This window comes from Cornus florida, unplaced genomic scaffold (assembly GCF_030987335.1).
Source record: "Cornus florida cultivar Cherokee Brave unplaced genomic scaffold, ASM3098733v1 CherokeeBrave_3.0.0_Hap2_Chr03, whole genome shotgun sequence".
NCBI classification, from domain to species: domain Eukaryota; kingdom Viridiplantae; phylum Streptophyta; class Magnoliopsida; order Cornales; family Cornaceae; genus Cornus; species Cornus florida.
The window spans coordinates 7,407,902-7,428,111 of NW_026775573.1; the positions used below are offsets into that span (position 1 = coordinate 7,407,902).

A 20,210-nucleotide genomic window follows, 5' to 3' on the forward strand; every position below is an offset into this window, starting at 1 on the left:
GTACTAGCAAGTTCTCCCGATAGGAGATTTAGCATGTCACAATCACTCCCTCTTCGGACCCAATTTTCTCGCTGACTTGACCCTAATGGGTTTGTGCACGCTTTCCTCGTTTTTAGATGAGAATTAACTCTGATACCATCTGTCTCGTCTCACCCACAATTAGTTGGCATTCACATGCACCGTTCTTTTGACAAATGAGATATCCCCACACCTTACGGGATACACTCAACACCCGCACAGGCCATGTGCACAGGACAAATTTAAAATTTAGCCTGATTACAACTTAATCAGTTTAAGTATTCCCCTTACTGGTTAGACTAATTCACCGAACATTTATACATATATGTGTCATAAACTTCTCCCACCAAGGAATGGGGACATCGCACTTTTTTACTTAATTAACTGGGTAAATATTCAATTAGCTTAGTGGAGCAACTAATAAGATATATAAACTTATTTAAGACATCTTGACTTCCAAGTCCAGAAAATTTAGCTATTTTTAACGTGTCTTAACATATTGTAAAACTTTAAAACAAATTTAGAATTAGATTGTTGCCCCCAAGTAAGATTAGACAGTTGGCAAAGGGTGTATTACAATTCCTTCAAAAGACGGACGCTAGGTTTGTATTACCCACAATAGGTCCCAGATATGGATATCTCAACTATGTGTTATAAACATTAATATTATAATTTGGTTGATTGAACAAAAGTTTTAAATTTGTCATGACCATGTTTGCCATGTTGTTGAACGATATTACTATATTAGTAACGAAAATGATTCTCAGAAAAGAAAACTCCTATAATTAAATACTTTTATGTCAATGGTGTTTCATATAACGCCTATAATTAAATACTCTGATTATGAACCCCATCCCTTCAGATTTGAACTATGTGATTTACTCATTAATAATATGTTAATGAGCTTAAGCAGCTGAGAATATTTTTGATTTATCAAAGGTACCGACAATGTAATATCACGTTTAATAATGGCACCATTTTCACTCCGATCAAAAATGTCATATTATCACCATTCCTTGAAAACATAATAATTTTTGGACTAAAACACAACAAATTCAGAAACTCACACATTTGAATCAACATGTATAATTGATTCTTATAATTTAAGAAATTGTATTGAGATACACGCAGGGGCGGAGCCAGAATTTCATTCCAGGGGGGGACATAGTGTATTTGATAGGAAAAAAAAAAAAAAATCAACGACAAAAATAGAATTTTCACATCAAAAGACAAACAAGACAAAAAAAAAAATAAAAAAAGGAAATAGAAAACAGAGCAAAGTCACTATTTTCAAAGGAAAATATAGAATTAGTATCTAATTTAGTATCTAAAAAAAAAATAGAGCAAAGTCACCATTTTCAAAAGACAAAAAAAGAATTACCTGGCAAGGTGAAATACTGGATGAACTAGGAGTGCAGGAGCCATTCCAAAGCAATTATACCCACTCTCTGAGTCTCCAAGCGCATAGTGAATCTTGACAACCAAAGCAAACAAGATTGTATTTTATTATTTTTATCTTAAACTAAGATGGAAACTAAATGTTCTTCAATAATGTGAATTGAAAATACCCATAAAAGAATTTATTTGTTTATCTAAAGAACTAAACAGGTATCAAGTTGATATGATATTTAAATAAAAAGAACTAAAATATAATACTTGACACATATAAGATCCAAAATATTAGTTGATAATATTTCATTGAATACAATTACAACTGCCCTCGACGGCTTTTCATCTTTTGAAAGCGTTGAATGATAGCCTCATTATCTATGCCCCTAAATATTTCTTTTTCAATATACACAACCAAGCTATCATTCATAAATTGATCTCCCATCCGATTACGCAATTCATTCTTTACAATATTCATAGCAGAAAATGCCCTCTCCACCGTGGCAGTCGCGACTGGTAAGATTAATGCCATTGTCACAAGTAGATACACCAATTGATATACCTTGTCTTTTTTTGTTTCAACCATTTTTTTTGCAAGAGCGGAAATCCCTTTCAATCTTTCAAACTTGATATTAGAGCGCACATCAAGAATATAAGTTTCAAGTTGACTACCAAGCTCTATGAGCTTAGCTACAGAAAATTCTTTTGGATAGTATTCAGCAAAGCGAGTGATCTTTTGCTTGTCAAAAGTAGAGAATGCATCATCTGGACATAGACATGCCACACAAAGAAGTAACTCAGTATTGGCCTCATTGAAATGATTATTTAGCTCTTGAAGTTGCATATCTATGACAGAATAAAACAACTCAACACGATAGTAATGCAAGTTTGTCATTTCTTGCACATTTCGTCATCGTCGTCCTTGAGTAATGAACATATCATCCATGTTGGGAACATCAATCTCACGTCTCTCACAAAAGGAAGAAACTTCATCAAGCAAAGAATCCCATCCATCATCCCTCATCATTTGTAGTCGTTGCTTACATACTTTGACAAGGTCCATGGCATTCACGATATCTTGATCTTTTCTTTGTAATGCTTTGGATAATTCATTTGTCATGCCCAACAATATCTTCATCAAATGGAGATTGAATACAAAATTAAATGATTGTATTGACCCAAGTAGAATAGATGCTTCGCCTCTTTGATCAGATTTCAATCCATCCTTTTCAATAAACTCAAGAACAGCAATTACAGATGAGAACAATGTAATCAAGCTAATTAAAGTACCATAATGTGAGCCCCAACGGATATCTCCTGCACGTACAAGAGAAGTACTCTGATTTAGGCCTTGCCCACTTGTGAGCTCGCCTTTGTTAAGTCCATCAATAACTTCAGCAATTTATTTCTCGCGAAGCATATCACGACGTTTATACGAGGCTCCAACTACATTCACCACATTAGCAACAAATACGAAAAAAGTGGAAATCTGGCCATGATTCTTTGCCACAGCAACAAAAGCCAACTGAAGTTGGTGAGCAAAACAATGAACATAAAAAGCAAATTCATTCTCTTTCAGAATTAGTGTTTTGAGACCGTTGAACTCACCTTGCATATTACTAGCCCCATCATAACCTTGCCCATGCAATCTAGAAATGCTCAATCCATGTGTATAAAATACATTATCAATCGCCATCTTGAGTGAGAGAGCAGTTGTATCGGTAACATGTACCATACCAATAAAACGTTCAATGACACTTCCATTCTTCACGTAACGTAACACAATAGCCATTTACTCCTTTATTGATACATCACGAGACTCATCAATTAAAATAGAAAAAAATCCATCTCCAATATCTCTAATAATAAAATTGACAACCTCTATTGCAATGGCATTTACAATCTCTTTTTGAATCTCAGGTGATGTTAACTTCAGATTTTCAGGAGCATTTTCCAATACAACGGCTCTAACATCCTCATTGTGACGAGCATGAAATTTCAAAAGTGTGAGGAAGTTTCCTTGATTGCTTGAATCTTTAGATTCATCGTGGCCACGAAAGGCAAGTCCTTGGTGTAAAAGATATCGGATACATTCAATTGATGCAGTCAAACGAGTCCGATATTCATTTCTAGATTGGTGCGACTGCTTGCATAAAATTGTTTGAATGTGTTGTTTTTGGTTCACCAAAGCTTCACATGATCTCCAAGCTTGGTTGTGGGCACTATTGGGACCTCCAACATGAGTTTGAAATTTTTCTTTCTTCTTCCAATTTGAAAACCCCTCACCCACAAAAGATTCACCTCCTGCTTGTTCTCCAATATCCGGCTTTAAAAGATAACAACATAGGCAAAACGCTACATCTTTTGTTATACTATATTCTAGCCAATTAGAATATTCACTAAACCAAGCAGGGTTAAAACGACGTGTTGCTTTCCCAAAACTCGTATAGGGAAAACGATGAGTCTTGGGTTGACAAGGACCCTTAAGATAATATGCTCTACGAATGTCATCTCGAATATTAGGATGGTAATCCAAGATTCGAGTTCGTAATCCTGGATCCGCTGGAAGATTTTCCAAGTTGATGTCGGAACGACTTTGCTTCAATGTTCGATCATCATCTCTCTCTATAGGAGGTGGCTGAGGTGCCAACCCTGATTTTCTTTTATAATATTTCTCCATAACTGTTTAAAATAAAAATTAAAAAAAATGCTTATTTACATATAATAATTAAGATAGACATTTCAATCTTATTAATTTTATTTAAACTACTCAATCTTTTCATTTAGAATGCATTAGGAAAGATTGGAAAGTAAGTGCTAACTAGTAACTACACAATAAAAATTTAGAAAAAAATGCCCAATTTAAGTGACAATAATTTAACCCAACCTTAATATCATGATTAAAATTAGAACATTTAAAAAAATCCAAAAAACATAATAAATAAAAAATAAAAAACTCCCAACCACTATAACAATCTTCTGCAAATTAAACAAATTACGTAACTCAAACCGAATAACAACAAAGCTTGAGTAATAACTTGATACCTTTATGCCATAACCAGCAATAAAGCTTAATTAGAATACAAAAATTTATATTAAAATTTCGACTGACCAGGCAACTATTGGAACACTTAACAATATATTATCTCCTCTATAAATAATTTGAAGCCATCCACTCGTTCTATTTTATTTTTATAAAATTTGCTAAAACATCAACATTTCTGCTCTATTTCAAGGGGTGCACTCCACACTGCTATCCCAGAACCATCAGCCAAAAAAAATGTTGTTATTACAGTTTCATCTGTTTTCTAAATTTCTGAAAAGCATAGTGACATTTTTACTCATTAGTCATTCCAAAAGGCTAAACACCTGCTAATAACACAACCAAAATTTTTGCATAAACACCAAGACTACCAAGTCCAACCTTATTAATAACCCAAATGCATACCATAATATTAGAACATTAAAAATAAGGCACAAAAGAAAAACATTCTAGAGACTATTCGGTTCGGTTCTCTGAAAACAATTTTGTGTAATACAGGATAATAACAAACAATTCTCAGAGAACTACAAGAACTGTTTCCTGAAATTAAAACCTCTTTTTTACCAAGCTTTCATTGAACAGTTTATAAAACTATCAACCAATCAATTTTCTTTTTTTATGTTTTCTGAAAAAAAGAGAACACTATTAACAGAAAACTGGATCAAGCAACTTAGCAACCCAAGTTCTCAAGAAACTGACAAGACTATGGATATCAGTGAGCCAAAATAGGCCTCCAACATATCAATGAATACAATTCAAATAAATTAGAAAAATAACCATCAAGAAGCTAACATACAAATAAAATCATAGGTAAAGTAGTAGCATGACAACTGACAAAAACCTTAATAAAAAAGAGAATTATTGGGAATTGGGAAACATACAAAACACTTTTCCAAAAAAAAGAAGAGAATTACTGGGAAACATACAAAACACTTTACCAATCAAAGATGTGACAAAATTACAGAAAGGAACTAAGGAAGGTCAGAGATCTTTCAAAAAAAAAAAAAAGAGAGAGAGAGAAAATTATAATTTAGTCAAGAAAGAAAATCAAAGCTAGTCTGGCATCAAAATCTTATGTAGGAGGAGAAGAAGCACATTGAATCATTGATTGCATCCCATGGATTTGAGTAAAACTATAAAAGTATAGAAAAAGAATCTGATTCATGTAAAAAAAAAAAAAAAAACTAGGGTTTTGGGTTTACCTGCAAATCAAACACGGTGAATCAACAGCGAAACAAATTGGGTATCCTTGATCCTGCCTTCCAGTTCCAATTCCATCGCAAACGATGAAGATTTAAAACCTGAACATAACCATGGCGCCAGCGTGAGAGTCCAAGTTTCTGCTTTTGAGCTTTTCGTATCTCACTTTTGAGTTTTGAACCAAAAAAACTAAAAAGTTAAAAAAAGCGAAGTTAAGAAAGTGAAGTTTTGTTTGGGTCTTTCAGTCTTTGGGGTTTATTTGGTTAGACGTATTTTTTACTTTTTGTTTTGTCTGGGCTATATTTGGTACTGTGTTAGGACTTTATTTGGTAGTATATAGGTGAATGACTTAAATGGGCTTGATATACTAAAGTATTACTAATATATGAGGGCAAAAAAAAAAATTCAGGGGGGGCATTTTTGGATTTTTATAAAAATATACATATACTATTTTAAAAAAAAAAGTCAGGGGGGGCATGTGCCCCCCCTGGGCATTAGTTCCCTCCGCCACTGGATACACGTGATTCACTTATTCATGAAAATGCTTCAAAATGTTTTTGTAGACTAATGTACTTTAGGTGACTAAGAGGAGAAATTTTTGGATTGTTGAAAGATACAGACAACAAAGACTTACTATTTATTTATTTTTAATGAAAATAAATATTTAATCACTCACTCGCCTGAGTTACTACATTGTCACTATTCTTGGAACAACCAATAATTTTATGACTATAATAAATATATGTACATATATACATATATTTATTTATTTATTTTTAATGAAAATAAACATTTAATCACTCATTCGCCTGAGTTACTACATTGTCACTATTCTTGGAATAACCAATAAGTTTATGACTATAATAAATATATGTATATGTATATATATATATGTGTGTGTGTGTATATATATATATATAGAGAGAGTAATATTATGAGAGAAATGAAAAGCAAAACTTTCACAGAGAGAAAGAGAGAGAGTGAAAAGCCTTTTATTCAAGTATGTCTCAAAGTAGTACATATACATGGCCTTATATAGGCTCAAATTTTAGCTTTCCTGATAAGCCACAAATGTGGCCTTGTTCTCCACGCAAAAAGGTGACATTATGGATTACTTAATCCATTTGGACCCCACACAATTATATATATATAACACATTCCCTTGGGGTCCACAATACTACACTAAGAATATGCCTCATTAAAATATTGCTAAGGAAAATCAAGTGGAAAAAAACCCTAGTGAAAGGAAAAGAGTACAGTATTCTTGTATATCTGAAAATGGTATTGCATAGATTAAAACTGCCTCATTAAAACCTTGCCAGAGAAACCCAGTAGGACAAAACCTGGATGAAGGAAAAAGAGTATAGTATGCCAATACATCTTCGATCAATTACTCCCCCTCATTAGTTCAACCCTAAAGATCCTTTAGTTAACGCATTCCAATGTTGTGCACCAGTTTCTTGAATGTTGTAGTTGGAAACGTTTTAGTGAATAGATCTGCTAGATTTTCACATGAACGTATCTTCTGAATATCAATATCACATTTTTTCTGGCGTTCATGTGCATAAAAGAATTTTGGTAAGATGTGCTTGGTCCTGTCACTTTTAATATACCCTTCTTTCATCTATGCAATGCATGCCGCATTATCTTCATATAATACTGTTGGGCTATCTTTTATTGATGAGAGACCACATGTTGTTCGAATATGTTGGATCATTGACCTCAACCAAATGCATTCCCTACTTGCCTCATGAATTGCGAATATCTCAGAATGATTTGAGGAAGTTGCAATCATTGTCTGTTTCATAGATCACTATGATATAGCAGTGCCGCCACAGGTAAATACATATCCTATTTGTGAATAAGCTTTATGCGGATCAGAGAGATAACCGTCATCTGCCTAGCCAATTAATTGAGAATTTGGTACTTTTGAATAAAACAATCCCATATCAATTATACCACGAAGATATCGCAACATGTGTTTGACTAGATTCCAATGTCTGTGGGTTGGTGCAGAACTATACCTTGCTAATAAATTGATTGGAAAAATTATGTCAGGTCTTGTTCAATTTGTAAGATACAAAAGAGCACCAATTGCACTAAGATAGGGCACTTCAGGACCAAGGAGTTCTTCATCATCCTCTGGAGAACGAAAATGATCTTTCTTGATGTCAAGTGATCGGACAACCATTGGAGAGCTCAATGGATCGGCATGGGTTTTTATCTATATGAAAACGTTTCAGAATCTTTTCTGTATATGTTGATTGATGGATGAGAATACCGCTCGAAAAATGTTTAACCTGCAGCCCAAGGCAAAAAAAAAAAAAAAATTCCCAATATCTTTCATTTCGAATTCTTTCTTTAAATAAGTGGCCGTTTTTTCGATCTCGTCCAATGTTTACATAAGATTCAGATCATCAACATATACTGCAACAATAACAAAACCAGATTCTGATTTGTTAATAAAAATGTATGAACAAATATGATTGTTCACATACCCTTCTTTGAGTAAGTAATCGCTAAGGCGATTGTACCACATTCGTCTAGATTGCTTCAATCCATATAAGAATCGTTGTAATTTTATCGAATACATATTACGTAGTTTTGTTTCAGGCATTTTAAATCCTTTTGGGATTTTCATATAAATATCACTATCTAGTGATTCATATAAATATGCTGTAACCACATCCATTAGATGCATATGCAATCTTTCTGTGACTGTCAAATGTATTATGAATCTAAATGTGGGTGCATCGATCACCGGGGAGTATGTTTCCTCATAATCAATACCAGGTCTCTGTGAGAAATCTTGAGCTACCAGTCGGGCTTTGTATCTCACGATTTCATTTTTCTTATTACGCTTTCATACAAATACTCATTTGTACCTAACAGGATTAACACCCTCAGGTGTCTGGACTACTGATCCAAATACATCACGTTTAGCTAATGAATTTAGCCTGCTTGTATCGCTTCTTCCATTTTGGCCAATCATTTCTTCGTCGACATTCTTCGACGTTTTAAGGTTCCGAATCCTCATTATCAATATCAAGATCAACGACATATGAGAATATATTGTCAACAACAATTTCATTTATATTCTCGTTTCATAATTTAGTGAGATCTCATCATTTTCAGGTACCTTTGCCTCATCAAGGGTATGTGCCTTATCAAAGGTCATATCATCATCTGTTGCCTTTGCCTTATCAATATTTATTATTTCATCATTTTTAGGTACCTGCGACTCATCAAGAGCCTCTGCCTTATCAAAGGCTATTATTTCAGATTGATCAATAATATATGTTGCTCCTTTTATGGCCTCTTTAGGAGTGCCAGCTTTTCTTTGTGATTTCCTTTTACGAAGAGCAGTATCTTTTGCACCGACTGGTCTGCCACGCTTCAGGCGTGTTTTAGATGCATTTGCTGCATTATTGATAGAAGGTCCCTCAGGGACAGCAATTGGAGATGGAATATTTGCAGCTGGTATATGTGATTTTATTACTTTCTTTGTATCAGTAAATGCATCTGGTAATTGGTTTGCAACATTTTGCAAGTGAATAATCCTCTGAACTTCTCATTCACATTGATTTGTGCGAGGAACAAAATGAGACAATTCCAGGTGATTCCAAGTAATATCATGTTGCTGCTGTGCCTTTTCTCCCCCTAATGGTGGGAAAACAGCCTCATCAAAGTGACAGTCAGCAAATCGTGCTTTAAAGATATCACCTGTCAGGGGTTCAAGATATCTAATAATAGATGAAGAATCAAAACTAACATAAATTCCAAGTCTCCGTTGATGACCCATTTTAGTGCGTTGGGGTGATGCAATTAAAAAAAAAACAGCACAACCAAAAACTTTTATATGAGAGATATTTGGTTGTTGACCAAAAATAAGTTACAATGGTAAGTACTTACGATAAGCAGTTGGTCATATACGAACTAATGATGCAGCATGTAATATGGCATAACCCTAGACAGAAACATGTAATTTTGTTCGCGTAAGTAAATGACGACCAATTAACTGAAGTCTTTTAATAAAAGATTCGGCCATACCATTTTGAGTATGAGTATGTGCAACAGGATATTTAACATTAATTCCAACTGACATGCAATAATCATCAAAAACTTGAGAAGAAAATTCAGCGACATTATCAAAACGGATTGTCTTAATTGGGTAATCAGGAAAGTGTGCTCGTAATTTGATGATTTGAGTAAGAAATCTAGCAAATGCAACATTACAAGCAAAAAGCAGACAAACATGTGTCCAGCGTGTTGAGGCATCAATTAAGACCATAAAATAGCGAAATGGTCCACAAAGTAGATGAATTGACCCACATATATTTCCGTAAATTCGTTGTAAAAATGGGGGAGATTCAACAAAGACTTTTGAAGGGGATGGTCTGATAATCAACTTGCTTTGTGAGCAGGCGGTACATATATGATTATTTGGTAAGATGATTTTTGATCCTTTAGTGTGCGTCCAAGTGAATTTTTAATAATTTGACGTATCATTATACTCCCCGGGTGACCAAGTCGATCATGCCAAAGTATAAAAAGTTTTGGGTCATAAGATTTTTTATGTATCATAGCATTTGACTCAATTGTCCTAATGGTTGTATAGTATAACCCAGAAGAGAAAACAAAGAGTTTTTCTAATATCAGTTTTTTGCATGAGGTAATGGAAGTAATGTAAAGATATTCCACATTTCTTTCATTTGCGGTCTCAATATGATACCCATTACGACGCAAGTTTTTAAAACTCAACTGATTTCTCCGATATCTTCTAGAATATAAGGCATCATTGATTTATAATCTTGTTCCACGTAGTAAAATGATGTTGGCTCGTCTAGAGCCTTCAATCAAGTCGGTGGGACCTGATATTGTACTGATACTAGCATCTGTCAGAGTTAGGTGAGAAAAATATTTTTGATCTCGAAGAATTGTGTGTGTCGTTTTACTATCTGTAAGACATATATCTTCTCCATTTATTTTGGAATTAGTCAGATCCATTCCTATTCATACAAATTTCTTTATCAGAAAAGAAACTTTTATACAAACTAGAAAATAAAAACTTTAATACAAGGAAAATAAAAACTTGTTGAAGATAACATAGTGACAGAATATGAAATGAAAATAGGATTAATTGGTGTGGACATTTCCATCACCAATCAAGAAGTCTATCTTTTCATCACGGTCCTCAAAAAAATCTGATACATCCAAATTTGTGATGTTAACTAGCTCATCATGGTCAATGAAATTCATTTCTTTTTGTTTCCCCTTTTCTTTTATTGAGGCTTGGTAAAGTTCAGCCAGATGTTTAGGTGTGCGACAAATGTTTTGCCAATGCCCTGTCGTTCCACACCGATAACAAGTATCATCATGTGCCTCGGGAGGTTGAGTCACATCCTTCCATTTACTTCTTTCATTTCATTATAATCTCTCATTGGGGATATAGTGTGGATCTCTTATTGCGAAAATTTGAGGATTGATATCCTTCACGGTAATAGGAATGATTTCTACTGTGACCATATTCATTATTGTGATAGTTATTTTTACCACGACCATATTCATTATTATAGCCATTTCTACCACCAAGACCACGTCCATGTCCACAACCACTGGATAAGGCAACATATGTTTCAGGGATCGGTGTCGATCCAATTGGACGAGACTAGTGGTTTCTTAACAAAAGCTCGTTATTTTGCTCTGCCACAAGTAAACATGATATCAATTCTGAATATTTTTTAAATCTACGCTCTCGATATTGTTGTTGTAAGAGTTCATTTGATGCATGAAATGTGATGAATGTTTTTTTCCAATAAAAGTTCACCAGTGAAGGTATCACCACACAATTTCAATGTAGAGCTGATTTTAAATAGGGTAGAGTTGTATTCAGTCACAGTTTTAAAATCTTGCAACCGCAGTTGCTACCAATCAGCCCGAGCCTTTGGGAGGATAACAGTTTTTTGATGATCATATATTTCTTTCAAATTTTTCCACAAACACAGTGGATCTCTTTCAGTGAGGTATTCAGTTTTTAGTTTCTCACTAATATGGTGCCAAAGGAAAATCATGGCCTTCGTTTTATCTTGTAATGATGCATCATTCTCTTCTTTAATTGTGTTTCCGAGGCCCATGGCATCTAAATGGATCTGAGCATTCAGAATCCAAATTAAATAATTTTTACCAGAAATGTCCAAGGCCACGAATTTGAGCTTTATCAAGTTTGACATTTTCAGAATAACTAAATGTGACAACAATATAAAAATACAATTTAGCATAGTATATAAATAAATAAAATGACATTAAGTGAAAACAATAACATAATATAAATTATTTAAATAACAAAGACTGTAAAACCAACCATAGTGAATAAATTATTAATAAAGGCGGTAAAAACCGGTCATAAATCATTAAATAATAAAGGTGGTAAACCGACCATAATTAATAGATCATTAAATAATAAAGGTGGTAGAACCGACAATAGTATGAGCACACATATTTTTTTTTAAGTGAACAAATTTATTTTATGAACAATAATCAATAATTAAATTTTTTTTACCCTTTGAAGTCAGAAATACAATTTTCTTCGATAAAGCAAACAAACCCAACAATTTATCAAAACTAATATCACAAAAAAGATATATAGTTAATATAGAAAGAGGGGGAGAAAGCTTCTTTTTCAAATCTGAGATAGATAGAGCTCGTGTTGATAACGTATAATAAATATATGTATATATATATATATATATATATATATATATATATATATATAGTAATATTATGAGAGAAATGAAAAGCAAAAATTTCACATAGAGAGAGAGAATGAAAAGCTTTTTATTCAAGTATGTCTCAAAGTAGTACATATACATGGCCTTATATAGGCTCAAATTTTAGCTTCCCTGATAAGCCACAAATGTGGCCTTGTTCTCCACGCAAATTGTGAGACTTATGCAACTCGGCCTATAAAACGCAATCCATTATCTTATCCTACTTGGGCTTGGCCTGAAAGTTCCAGTGTTTATTGGGCCCATGAAAGGCATCTCTCCTCTTTCACAAATAATTTATTTTAGTTGCAGCATGTGATTTTTCATGCTGCAAATTATGGTAATAAATAATAAATTTCTCAAAGATCAAAAGAGATGAATCAATTGCTCAGAATAATGTAAAATTTTCAGGCGTGCACATGGTCCAGTTTGGTCCGGTTTTAAGGATTTTTTGAACCAAATCACTCCCTACAATTCCAAAAAATCTGAAACCAAACCAGACCATTTGAACCATGAAACCGAACCAACCCAACTTGTGAAAAAAAAGTTTGGTTCGGTTTGGTTTCACGGTTCTAGTTGATTTTTCCTCCCCTTAGAATTGTATATATAACAAAAATAACAATAAAAGCATTCACATTCCCGAATCCAAAACTAAAATAGAAAGAAAAAGAGGGGAAAGTGAGTGAAATACACCCAAAAGTTAAACCCTAAAAATTAAAATAAGGTTGGATCTTGCTAAAACTGCAAAGGATGACAAATCCGTGGTTAAAAACTAAAAAACTTGATTCGTTGTCGTTGTTGGTTGTGCTTAAAGCGTAAACACGTCGTGAGACTCAGAGGTCTGTGAACTGAAAATGAGAGAGAAGGGAAGAGAGTGTGAGAAAGGATATCACCGACGACAACGATAAATGATCGACGGTGATGACCGAAATTCGAAGGTTGCGTAAGAGACATTGATCAACAACTGGATCTCGTGATGATGAAGAAGAAAAAGAAGAAGAAAAAGAAAAGAGATAGTGGAGGAATGTTGGCATGCACTCAAAAATCAAAACAATAGAAGAAGCAAAAGCAAATAAAAAAATATCAGACAGTGATGAATGTTGGCTCAAGTTTGATCATTGTGGGGAAATCTCTTACAAAGTTAAGAGTAGTATATATATTAATATAGGTATAGCTATATATATATATATATATATATATATATATATATATATATATATATACACACACACACACATATTATAACGGTTCAGTCACAACCGGTCCAGTCCTGTATGTAGTACCCTAATTCAGGACCGAACCAAAAATTTACGATTCCATTATTTTACAACCGTGACCGGACCAAACTGCTATGGAACCGACCCAGACCGCCTGATTCGGTCATGTCCGATTTGGTATTTTGCGTTGATGGTTTTTTTGCATACTCCTAGAAATTTTGTTGAGATGGAATATTATAGGGGGCAGCTTGTCTATAAATAGGTGGGTATGAGTATAAGTTTTTGGATTAATGCTCAAACATCCACCCATTACAATAGTCCGATTCATAGTAAAGGATCTTCTTTTTATAGAAGGGGGAAAAATTATTAAAAAAGAAAAATAATTAATGAAGAGCGTGGAAAGGCAAAAAACTGTATAAAATTCCTAATAATAATAATAATAATAATAATAATAATTATTATTATTATTATTATTATTATTATTATTATTATTTGGGTACTATCCGTTTAGTTGTAAATGGAGGTTAATGGGTCACCAACCACATTTAAATTTTTGTAAGATTGTGCATTATTTGCTACGTCAGTTTGCTCTTGGAACAAGAATCAGCCCAACCACAGTACAATTGTTCCATCATAATATATTTGCAAATTGCAATAAATCAATAAAATAGAGAATTAGTTCATCAAAAAAATAAAAATTTAAAAATGGATGATCAAGAAACCTTGTTCGTTTGTTTTATTTAATCAAGCAATTACTTGATAAGCCAAGCAATTTTTTGTTGGAGCTATTATTTGATACATTATTAAAATTGTGTGCATGTGACAAAAAAGCAGATTCGACTAAATGGTATTTCTTCAAAATAGGGAAGGGCAAATATTAGTTGCTGATTGAAAAGTTGAACCTAATGTTCTATGTACAATTTTGTACCCGTGCCAAAAGAATTCTTTAACAACATTTGATGATATGTTTAATAAATTTTGTTTGATTCCTTTCTCAACCCATTATATTATCCTCCTGCTATATATATATATATATATGTTTCAACAATTGATCAAAAAAATAATTAAGCATCAACAAAATTACATGTAGATCCCAAATAAATTTATTCACTTATTCATAAACTTAAAACAAATGAGTAATTATGTCTTGCTACTCGGACGGCCCAAAAACTCTGATTAATTAGTTTAATATGTTATAATTCTGTCATAAAAGTGTTGGTAATTGGAGTGATTTAGTCAAAATTCAATTTGCATTGAATTAGTAAAAAACTATATGTTACATAATTACAAACTTAATATGGCTTATCAATATATATATATATATATATTTGTGGATCAAAAACATATGTATTTAAGAAGAAACATAGCTTTCTCATTTTCAGAGTTTGGAATAATAAAACTCAAATTGAAAATGACTCCAACTTGCCTTCAAAGTTCAAACAATTTTCCATTGATTTTATTATAATATGGGGGCCTCCTATTAAAAGGGGAAAAAAAATTTAAATAAAGAATATTTGAATAATCTAATTGATTTGCATATCTGATGAAAATAATTTAGAGCTTCAACGTCCATAATTCCTTCCAATCCAACCTTCGCAATGATCTGTTACGATGTTGTTATCATAAAATTCTTGACAACCAAACAAACCCTTAAAGAAATACTAATGATGGAGGGGTTGTCATAACCCATTTATCGTGTTCTCACATCTTCATCAGCCTGCACGACGTCGTTCTAAGTTCTTGCTATAAACTGTGAAGTAAACGACATGAACAAAGATTGGTTCGATCTTCATTGGTTTATAAATAATATATACACACACATAGATACATACATATATATCTATATATATATACACAGTTGCTAGTTGCTACTGTTTGTGTCTGAGCTGAAACGGCACGCACACTTTTGGATGTGCGTAGATTTCACCATCAAATGAGTTCCCATGACAACTGATTAAAGACCCTTCCCTCTCTACACACACACACACACACACACACATATATATATGTATGTATATATATGAAAAAACTATGAAGTTTCTCTCAAGAATTTGCCAAGAAGAGATTTTTGTTTTCAAGCATAAAACAAGAGATGTAAGTTGTTCATCCTTCATTATTATTATTATTTTTGTGAGTGAGTAACTGAAGTGAATACTTTTAGCTTCAAAAATCCAAACTTGACATTGATCATAGAAATTCTAGCTTATATGTAATTTGGTTCTGTGGGTTTAGAATATATAATTGCAACTTTCACATAAATTTTTTTTAAAAAGAAAACAAATGTTCGTTGAAACTTTGGTGATGAGTAAATGAATTGTGAATCTAACTTTTTTGTCCATGAAAGTTTCTTAAAATATAATTGTCATTTTTTTTTTTATTATTATCCTGCCAAATTGGGTTCCATGCAAGTTAGCTAATATGCAGTGAAACTTTGGTGGTCGATCTATATATACATATATGTTTAATTTTTTAGGAGTGACTAGAATTTTTTTATTCTGAATTTCAGTATATGAAGTTGGAGATAACAAAAGGCGAAAAAAGAGACGTCTAATCGGAACAAATTAAAAAGGATTGAGTGGTTGCAGCAATGGAATTAAAGGAGGAATTGGGCTTTGTGAAGAAGAGCGAATTGTGAGAAGGTGAAGCTTGCTCTGTTCCATGTTTCTGTTGACAAATTCAACTCTTTTTTTTTTTTTTTCAATATATATACTAATAAGAAAGATATTATAAAGAAATTTATGGTCAATTGATTTATAAATGTTTTCAGTTTTTTGTTTTCTTTTTTTTCTTTTTCCGACCAGTAAAATTTCCGACTCCGCCCGTGATGAGGCCACGTCCCACCATTGATGTCATGTCACTCCCTTCCTTATATAAATAGGTGAGAAAATTTTAATTAATGATGTATTTTTTATTGACTGATAATACCAATGGCTATGATTGGACAAACGAAAACCCTAACCGTTGGATTGTTTAAAGTGGGACACATGCCCTAGAAGCATTTTTCTATTTGGAATTATTTACCAACAACGTATATATGCTGCACTCTGAATGAAAATGACATGCTATATATATATATATATCTAATAGATATGCAGGGGCAAGTAGATTCTCTTCCAATTTGATGACACTAGAGAGTAATAAATGTGTCATTGAGTTGGAAATATGATAAAACCATACTCAGAACACCTATTATATATATATATATATATATATATGTTTCATTTTAATTTTTTTCTAGTAACTATGGAAAGTGTAATAAATATGGTAAAAAGCTGACAAGGTATATAAATAAAACTATATTAAGTTGAGCATATCGCGTGAAATCAGATTAAATTCTTGGGGACCCAAGTTTATCTACTGTGGTAGCTATACTACTATACTGGTAGTTACGAATCTGGTCACCATCCACCTTTTGAGCATCAATATAGACTCTACTCTCTTCTCTTTCTCTCTCACACACGCACACAAACACTGAGTGTGTGTGCTCGCCTGCTACATAGAAAGTGACCATTGCTAATCTCGAAACCCAATTATTCTTTTGATAAGTGTGAGCAATTTTTATCATTTCTATATCAATTCTATATGTTTGTTGTGTCTGCACAAAAATTTCACTTGTTTTTTTAATGAATTGGTGATGAAACACGATGAGTTTGTTATGTTATTGGATTTTTTCTACAGCAGGCCTAGCATAGACAAAGATTGTTATTGGGCTTAGATTGTTATATTTAATTATTATTTTTCAAATTAGTTAATTTAAATTTGCCTAAAAAGAAGATCAATGTGTTCTTTCTCGATGATCATTTTGTGGTGTGACATTTGTACAGAAGAATGGAGGCCCAAGGACAAGGTTGTGGCGGCGGCGGTGGCGGTGGTGGTGAGGTGAGACGCCTTCACGTTGTCTACTTTCTCAGCCGTGAGGGTCGGATTGAACATCCCCATCTCATTCGAGTCCACCATCTCTCTCGAAATGGTGTTCGTTTGCAAGGTTGATTAATTTCTTCATTATCATAGTTTAATCTCTTATATATGTGTGTATTGTCTGTTTGGCTTCATGGGTTTTGGTTTAATTGTTGGAGAAAACAGATGTTAAGAGATGGCTTTCGGAATTGCGAGGAAAGGACATGCCTGAATCATTTTCTTGGTCTTACAAAAGGTACATTTTCATGTAAAATTTTATGTTATTCGGTTTTCTGCACGAAAATCATTGAAAAAAAAAATATATATATATGTGTGTGTGTGTGTGTGTGTGTGTGTATAGCATTTGACGTATATGATTTTTTGAGTGCAGGAGGTACAGGACAGGTTATGTATGGCAAGATTTGCTGGATGAGGATCTCATCACACCAATCTCTGACAATGAATATATCCTCAAAGGATCCGAAATTGTCTCTAATACCCTTGATTGCGGTAAATCATTTTTTTTTTTGGTTCAAATAATCATTTAATTTAAAAATAGTCAATACGTATAATTTCTAATTTAATTACAACAGATCTTCATTCATATGGTGAAAAGAAAGTTTCCATGCAAAATAAGTCACTTCTTCAACATCTTGAAAATGAGGCCAAAGACCACAAACACTCTTCTAAAGAAGCAATTCAAGGTGATTCACAAGCTACAATGGACATACCACTGAAAACATCATCTGAAATCGAAGAAGAGTCTCCTGTTTTCGGCTCCGAGACATCAAACTTAGCGGATGATTTAGTTCAGGTCGAGGAAAAGAAGCATTCGGATACAACAAAACAAGAATCACACGAACAAATTGACAAGTTTGAGAATTCTTCTCATTTGTATTCTAGTCTTTTGAGCAAGAAGAGTAAGAAGAAGAGCAGCAGCAACAACAATGGTGACAAAGAAAAGATTAGTACACCGGCTTCATCATCATCAACATCTTCGTCGGCGTGGTCTCACTCCTCTTCCTTCAACAAGAGCAAAAGCTACTCTAATGGAGCTTCTCAGGTGTTCCGAAACTTGATCACTTGTGGTGCTGTGGACACTAAGGACTCAACAATGGCGATGATCAACCGGCGTGACAGGAGTTCTTTGAGTGTGTTTAACAGTGATTCTACGCCATTGATTTGCAAAGGAGAGAAGGTTGGAGGGTCTGAGAGGATTTTTGGGACCCCTTGCAATCAAATCCACCACCACCATAGTGCTCGGTAAGTCGATCATTATTTATTAATTTGAATTAATATGAGTCCGATAGTCGGAACTGTCTGACTGTTTTTGTGTGACTGGGGAGGCATTATTATCTCCCCGACTATATATCATTTTCCTTTCAAGATATACACACATGTATGTATAAACACACAAATATATATATATATATATATATATATATATATACACACATGTATCTATATATATATATATAGATGTGATATTTGTTATAGACTTTTAGTTTGGCTAATTGGTGAGAGTATATGGTTGACAGGAGAAGCTGTGACGGGGGGAAGAGTTCAAAGAAGAACAAGGAGAGTGAATTCAGTAACACCAAACCGAATTTTGCTGCTTACAAGCCAGTCAATGGGCCGAATTGCTCGTAAGTTGAACTTACCAAATCCAGTTTGGTTGTGAATTGGCCAGAGTACCCAACCATGAGTCCTATAAATCAAGGGGCATTAAGGTCAATATAGTATGGTTGATAGTTACTTGTTCAATAAAATATGCACCAATCATATTAGTTTGTATGTGTGCACTTGGAGTGGTCAATCTAATGGGTCCAAGTCCAACCAAGGGGAATCTCGGAGTCCAAGATTCAACTTTGATTAGATCTTTAGAATCCAACAAATGTGAAAACAACCCTTTTTTATAAATAAAATAAATAAATAAATAAAATTAACCCAAAACCTTTTTTTTTTTTTTTTCCCCAAAAAAAAGAAGAATTTGGCATTGATTGGTATATAATGGTGACATTGGACCTATTGCTAAGTGCAGGTTTGCTCTCATATATGTGACAGACACACATAATTAGACATTTTTAGCCCAAGCATTGGACTTGAACATTATATTCTTTCAATAGGAACTTTGTTTTTGACAAATTGAACTTTTAAAATGCTTTCGTATTAGGTGTTATCATCAAATCATGCTAGATTTAGATGTTATCATCAAATCATGCTAGAATTAATATTGTGAGTGTATGTGCATTTACTTTAACGTTGGGAGAAAAAAAAAAAAATTCTCTCCCTCAAAAGATTATTCCTTCCCTCGTTAGGCCAACCTTTTATTGTGTTCATCAACACAAAAGTGGTTTGTGACCTAAAACATGCCTAATCCAATGCAGGCAATGTGGGAAGACATTCATTCCGAAGAAAATGCACACACACATGAAGTCCTGTAAGGGAACCAAGGCCTCAGCAAAGGGTGTTAGTTTTGCTGCTGCTTTTGAGATAAAATCACCATCAAAGAGCTTGTCAATGGATTCTTTTAACCAGAATTAAATTTCAAGCTATTGCTTGTCCCAAGTAAATTCCTGTAATTTTATGATTATATAATTCTTATACTCATACAACTTTCTTTCTCATTGTAAAGTTACAAAACTAAGTAACTTTAATAATCTTCTCTTGCTCTCCTCCTTG

General features: G+C 33.4%; 1 protein-coding gene and 1 pseudogene across 1 annotated transcript; one reads left to right on the top strand and one right to left on the bottom strand.

The window, feature by feature from the left end:
- Positions 1-1,726: 1,726 nt before the first annotated feature.
- Positions 1,727-4,553, bottom strand: LOC132298634 (uncharacterized; annotated as a pseudogene).
- Positions 4,554-15,634: 11,081 nt separating this feature from the next.
- Positions 15,635-20,189, top strand: LOC132299268 (protein SOSEKI 1-like). The gene is made up of 8 exons (XM_059795785.1): positions 15,635-15,725; positions 16,138-16,509; positions 17,456-17,616; positions 17,715-17,784; positions 17,920-18,038; positions 18,122-18,791; positions 19,067-19,174; positions 19,916-20,189. The coding sequence occupies exons 2-8, from the start codon at positions 16,478-16,480 to the stop codon at positions 20,070-20,072; spliced, it is 1,317 nt and encodes a 438-aa protein (XP_059651768.1). The 5' UTR covers positions 15,635-15,725; positions 16,138-16,477; the 3' UTR covers positions 20,073-20,189.
- Positions 20,190-20,210: the final 21 nt, after the last annotated feature.